The following is a 7,500-nucleotide window of genomic DNA, read 5'->3' as shown; positions in this document are numbered from 1 at the left end:
CTCAGAGACACTGGATCCTCTCAAACGATAGTCTCTCCTAAAGTAATACGACCTAAAGGTGAAACTCACAGGTATGTTGCAGTTAATGACCTAACCAGTAAGTCTATGTTACCTCTCATTAATGTAAACCTTCATTGTCCTTATTTCTCTGGAACTACTGATGTAGCTGTAAATTCAGAACTGTTACCATGCAAGAATGTAGATGTAATCCTGGGTAATGACATAGCTAACTCTGTTGTCTTAACAAACTTAATAGCAGTATCTCCAGGAGATGTTGTACAGGAGGAATGCTTAGCAGTGACACGAAGCAGTAAAAAGGACACCACTACTGAATCATCATCAAACCCGTTGCCAGTCTCTGAACCTATGGATTTCAACGAGTTGATGAGTACATATAAGATCCAGCCTGATTCCTTTAGCTATCAACAAAGGAAAGATGTCACTCTACAGCAGTGTTTCAACCAAGTGAAACCAAAGGATACCAACAAGTGTTCTTATTTTTATATTAATAATGATGTACTAATGAGAAAATTCAGGTCCAGCAAGAACAGTCATCTAGAAACCTGGAAGGATCTATTCCAGGTAGTTGTTCCTAAGGATATAAGACCTCTGATCCTAGAATTGTCTCACTCTGCTGACTCTCATCTTGGTATCACTAAAACATATGAACGCATCAGTCAAGACTTTTATTGGCCAAACATGAAGAATGACATTAAAGAGTACGTAAAAACATGTACAACATGTCAAAAAGTAAGTAGTCCTAATGTAAAAGTACCAGTTGCACCATTAAAACCTATACTTGTTCCTAAAGAACCTTTCAGTAAGATCATAGTAGATTGTGTAGGCCCTTTGCCTAAGACAAAAAGGGGACATGAATACTTGCTTACAGCCTTATGCCCAACTACCCGTTATCCATTTGCAGTACCTTTAAGAAACATTTCAGCCAAGAACATCCTGAAGTCACTAGTGTCCATATTTACTGTTGTAGGATTTCCAACTGAACTACAATGTGATCAAGGAACCAATTTCACGAGTCATGCTTTTAAAACAGCTATGAAAGATTACCATATAACCCAAGTCTCATCCTCAGCTTACCATCCACAGACCAATGGAGCATTAGAACGCACTCACCAGACCATTAAAAATCTTCTCCGGAAATACATCCATAGTTCAGGTAACGAGTGGGATTGCGATTTGGAACTGATCATGTACGTCATACGAGGAGTTCGAAATCAGTCTACTGGTATGTCACCTTTTGAACTACTCTTCGGTCGACGGCCACGAACTATCCTCAGTTCAGTCAAAGAACGCATCCTGAAGTTGGGAGATAATGAGGTACCTCTTTCCCAATATATTTCAGAACTCAACAGGAAACTTTCAGATCTTCACTCCATTGCCAAAACTAACTTGATAACAGCTCAAGAGAAGATGAAGATTAACTATGATAAAAAGGCTAAAACCAGAAGTTTCAAAGTAGGAGATGCAGTGCTGCTATACCATCCGATTGCAGGCTCTCCCCTACGAGAGAAATACCAGGGACCTTATACCATCACTCAACGTATCTCGCCAACCAACTATATAATCGCCACTCCAGATAAGCGTAAGTCTACTCAATTAGTCCACATAAACCTCTTAAAGGCCTATTTGTCTCCCTCAACAGCTGAAAGTAAAACTGTAATGATTACTAGTGCCATACCATACATAGATTGTCCTATGGATCAATTTACAGATGATCCAATAACTGCATCTTGGCAGGATTCTCAAAACTCGAAGATCTTGGAAAACTTATCAGACTATCTACAACCCTTATATGTATCAAAATGTAAATCTTTAGTAGCTTTATTCCATGAATTTCCTAGTATAACTTCAGATAAACCAGGCAGATGCACCATGCTAGATCATGACATCAAACTACAACCAGGTGCTGCACCCATTAAACAAGCTTTTTATCGAACATCACAGAAGAAATTGGGTATCATGAAAGAAGAAGTGAGCTACTTGATAAGAGAAGGATTGGCAGAACCCAGTGCGTCACCATGGGCTTCCCCATGTCTCCTAGTAGGAAAGAAAAATGGTAAATTTCGTCTTTGTACCGATTACAGGAAAATTAATAATTTAACAATTAAAGATTCGTATCCTCTACCAAGAATACAAGATATCATTGACCAAGTAAGTAATTCAACCTACTTAACCCAAATAGATTTGCTGAAGGGTTATTACCAAATTAAATTAACAGAAACGGCAAAGGAAATTTCTTCATTTATCACTCCATTTGGACTATTTAGTTATAATGTAATGCCATTCGGATTAGCCAACGCACCTGCCACCTTCCAAAGAGTAATGTCTTTAATTTTACAGGACTTGGAAAAAGTATTTGTATATTTAGATGACATCATTATTGCCTCTGACACCTGGGTAAACCATATTCAAAAGATAAAAGAAGTTTTCTCAAGGTTGAAACAACATGGATTAACGATCAACTTAGCAAAAAGTAATTTTTGCAAAGGTCAGGTATCTTACCTTGGTCATCGAGTTGGCAGTGGTAAAGTATTACCCCATGATGCAAATATTAGCGCCATAACTTCTTATCCTGTTCCAACTACCAAACAGGAATTAAAAAGATTTCTAGGTATGGTAGGATATTACTCTAAGTTCAGTCCAAATTTCTCACCGTTCACAGGACCACTATTTGCTTTAACTTCTTCAAAAGTAAATTTTTCTTGGAGCCAGCAACATGATCAAATATTTAACCAGCTAAAAACTTACTTGTCATCTCCTCCTATATTAATGGCACCTAACCTCACCAAACCATTCTATCTCCAAACAGACGCTAGTGATCTTGGATATGGGGGCATTTTATTACAGCATCCTGCTCCAATAACAGCCATAACAGGAAACCTGCCCCCACTAGCTGATCTGTTACCAGTCTCTTATTCCAGTGGACGATTTATGGGTTCCCAACTAAATTGGCCCACTGTGGAGAAAGAACTATTCGCCATCGTAGCTACCATCCAGAGATACGAGATCTATGTTGATGGACAAGACACGATCTACGTCTACAGCGACCACTCTCCTCTGTCGCATCTCCATAGGTCCACTACTCTCAACCCTAAACTTTTAAGATGGTCATACATACTATCTGCACATAATATCCAAGTAATCGCCATATCAGGACGAGAAAACATTGTGGCAGACTCATTATCAAGGATAACCTCGGTTGATCCTCGGGAAATGGAAAAAAACAAAAACAAGGGGGGACTGTGATATCCCCATATGTTGTACATATGCTAACATATCTGATTTGTCTAAAGTTTATTTTTCCATTTTCTTTGTAAATACATCACCTTATTTCAGCGCCATCTTCATTCCATTTTTCTCATTATCTTTTGTTTACACTCGCCTTCCTGCTGTAAATCATCCCTGTTTTCTTACCTTACATGTTATAAGGTAACCCCAAATTTATTGTTTTGTTAGAATACATTGTTCTCACCACGAGATTCATCTACCTTACTCACCCATTCACTTTGCATTGCTTATTATTGTTGTTTTGAAGTGCTTTTTCATTGTTTTGTTTAACGTAAGATTAAAGTTTTGTTTATAACATAGTTTATTGTTCCTGTCCTCCAATTATCCTGCTATTGGTGCATCTGTTGTCTGCAACCAGCTTTAAGAAGATACATTTGATCATAATCAACAATCTTATACACTCGTAATAAGAAACAAGTGAATTTGGAAGTCTACCCATATGACTTCTATTTTGTTGTGTGACGAGAACTACCGCCCATTGTAAAGGGGTAATTGTTTGCACAGTGGTTCGTCACATAATATATATATATATATATATATATATATATATATATATATATATATATATATATATATATATATATATATATATATATATATATATATATATATATATTGAAGCAAATCTCCGAAATTATCTCTCTCTTTTTATACTTGAAATTTACAAAGTGGTATTCATCAAAGCTGCAGAGATGTCATGGCTGAATTATTTTGTCCTCTTAAATTATACGAAATTTTTTCCTTTAATTTTAATTCCTAGTTACGTAATGAAAAAATAAATATTTATATATTGATCAGAAAGATATATATACACATATGTATGCATATAAAGTATATGCATATATGTGTGTGTATGTATGTATGTATGTATATATATATATATATATATATACATAATATACAGTATATATATATATATATATATATATATATATATATATATATATATATATATATATATATATATGTATATATGTATGTATATATATATATATACATACATATATATATATATATATATATATATATATATATATATATATATATATATATATATACATATATACATACATACATATATACATACATACATATATACATACATACATATATACATACATACATATATACATACATACATATATATATATATATATATATATATATATATATATATATATATATATATATATATATATATATATATATATATATATATATATGCAAAAGCCAGTAGGAAATAATAAAAAGCTTTAGTACCAAGCGCTTTCGTGCATTTTAATACACTTCTTCAGGGTACAATAAAAAGTGAGATATAGTTGAAGGACGTCAATAAGTAAAATAGGATAAAAACAAAAAACTAAAATATTTTTTTGAACAGTAGAGAAATGATAGAAAAACATAGTCAGCTAACTAGCATTGTCAAACAATCAAACAACCCACAGCCAAAATTTGTACTTGAACGCAAACTGGTCATAAACACACAAAAAAGGTAAACACAAATTATATCATTCTTAATTGTTGAACAGTATTGGTCATGATGAAATTATCCCATTTATATAAACCAGCACTAATATTAAAAACACAATCCGACTTTATCTTAATAATACTTGATTCTATAATATTTCTCTTCACAACATCTTTACAAAATAGCAGCTCTTAAGATTTCTTCCAGTCTATCAAGTGATTATATTCATTCATGTGAACGAATAGTGCGTTAGACATATTACCAACTCGAACACAGTATTTATGTTCATTTATCCTTGTTGCCAGCATTTTACCACTTTGCCCAATATATTTCAAATTACAACCACTACATGGAATTTCATATATGCAGCCTACACTATTACACGGAGAGTTCTTCATCAAAATACACTTTATAGTAGAAGAATTTCTAAAAACAACATTAACCTTAAAACATCTTAAAATTTTTGGTAGACAGAGAAAACTATCATTATACGGTAAAACTAATAAATTATCATGATTAAAAGATGTTACATTGTCAATTGCATAATAAGTTTTTTTGGCTTTTTGTAATGCTACGTCAACTAAGTATCTTAGGTACTTCAAATTAAAGGCAATTTCGTATATTCTTAAAAACTCATCATCTAAAAATTCTGGGCAACAAACTCTAAGAGCTCTCAAAAACTTTTATTATAATCACCATATTAAAGTAAAACTCTCTGTTTTTTCCTCAATGTTTTTGAGAGCTCTTAGAGTTTGTTGCCCAGAATTTTTAGATGATGAGTTTTTAAGAATATACGAAATTGCCTTTAATTTGAAGTACCTAAGATACTTAGTTGACGTAGCATTACAAAAAGCCAAAAAAACTTATTATGCAATTGACAATGTAACATCTTTTAATCATGATAATTTATTAGTTTTACCGTATAATGATAGTTTTCTCTGTCTACCAAAAATTTTAAGATGTTTTAAGGTTAATGTTGTTTTTAGAAATTCTTCTACTATAAAGTGTATTTTGATGAAGAACTCTCCGTGTAATAGTGTAGGCTGCATATATGAAATTCCATGTAGTGGTTGTAATTTGAAATATATTGGGCAAAGTGGTAAAATGCTGGCAACAAGGATAAATGAACATAAATACTGTGTTCGAGTTGGTAATATGTCTAACGCACTATTCGTTCACATGAATGAATATAATCACTTGATAGACTGGAAGAAATCTTAAGAGCTGCTATTTTGTAAAGATGTTGTGAAGAGAAATACTATAGAATCAAGTATTATTAAGATAAAGTCGGATTGTGTTTTTAATATTAGTGCTGGTTTATATAAATGGGATAATTTCATCATGACCAATATTGTTCAACAATTAAGAATTATATAATTTGTGTTTACCTTTTTTGTGTGTGTTTATGACCAGTTTGCGTTCAAGTACAAATTTTGGCTGTGGGTTGTTTGATTGTTTGACAATGCTAGTTAGCTGACTATGTTTTTCTATCATTTCTCTACTGTTCAAAACAAAATTTTAGTTTTTTGTTTTTATCCTATTTTACTTATTGACATCCTTCAACTATATCTCACTTTTTATTGTACCCTGAAGAAGTGTATTAAAATGCACGAAAGCGCTTGGTACTAAAGCTTTTTATTATTTCCTACTGGCTTTTGCGTATACCAAGTCACGTGATCGTTGTGGCACTAAAGCATATATATATATATATATATATCTATATATATGTATATATATATATATATATATATATATATATATATATATATATATATATATATATATATATATATATATATATATATATACATACATACATACATACACACACACACACACACACACACATATATATATATATATATATATATATATATATATATATATATATATATATATATATATATATATATATTATATATATATATATATATATTGAAAATTGCAGTGTTATTGAACAAATTTCCTTTCAAGCAGATTAGGAATGTAACATTAGCTAAGTGATGAATTAAAGAATGTCTAGAAGAGATTATCTAAAATTATATTGTTGAAACAGTTCACCAAGGAATAAGTTATCCTGCTCACTCGGTACCTGATTAAAAGATCAATGGCAGACACCCACTGAAAGACTCTTGAGACAGAATGGCCAAATAATAAATCAACAAGTAAATGCCTTTCTCGAATAACGTGATTGCTTCAATGACAAAACCATTTGACTGGTGTAGGAAGCCTTTTTTTATTAAAGACATTAGATAATATCTAGGTATTGATGAATCTAATCTTGATTTAGTGATCCCTCCCGTTGGTTAATTAAATCACCATCTGGTGTAGCTTAATCATATGTTATGTTAACAAGCTCTGCTGTTCATAAATATATGTTTAGTCTGATAAATATGTATTTTCGCATAAAAAGATTGACGATTCAGGAACATGATATATGAATCACTTATCGTCTTATTACTAATTATGATACAATATTGAAGGTGAATGGAGACTTCAGTTTATGAATTTTTCATTATGCATATGAATGAAAAACATGATTGGTGGATCCTTCATTATACTTTATATATCACGTGAGAGTGAATTAAATCATATCAATTTATCATAACAAAGTCATATCATATTACATCTTACACCATACTGCTATAGTTTGGGACAAATTTTATTAACGAAATAAGACATTAGTGTATTGTTCAAGGACTTTCAAATGATTGACTGTAAGCTGT

General features: G+C 31.8%; 1 protein-coding gene across 1 annotated transcript in view; it reads left to right on the top strand.

Annotated features, from left to right (window-relative positions):
- The window catches only part of LOC137653594 (uncharacterized), a 7,062-nt gene extending 3,461 nt beyond the window's left edge, over nucleotides 1-3,601 (top strand). The window contains exons 1-2 of the mRNA XM_068387130.1: nucleotides 1-750; nucleotides 1,105-3,601. The exon at nucleotides 1-750 is cut by the window's left edge and continues 3,461 nt beyond it. Of these exons, the coding sequence (XP_068243231.1) occupies nucleotides 1-750; nucleotides 1,105-3,264 (2,910 nt within the window). The 3' untranslated portion in view covers nucleotides 3,265-3,601. The remainder of the gene's footprint in view (nucleotides 751-1,104) is intronic.
- The last annotated feature ends 3,899 nt before the right edge of the window (nucleotides 3,602-7,500 follow it).

The sequence above is a fragment of the Palaemon carinicauda genome, chromosome 14 (genome assembly GCF_036898095.1).
Source record: "Palaemon carinicauda isolate YSFRI2023 chromosome 14, ASM3689809v2, whole genome shotgun sequence".
NCBI classification, from domain to species: Eukaryota; Metazoa; Arthropoda; class Malacostraca; order Decapoda; family Palaemonidae; genus Palaemon; species Palaemon carinicauda.
The sequence above is the reverse complement of the archived record's forward strand: the minus strand, read 5'-3'. Positions and strand labels throughout refer to the sequence as shown.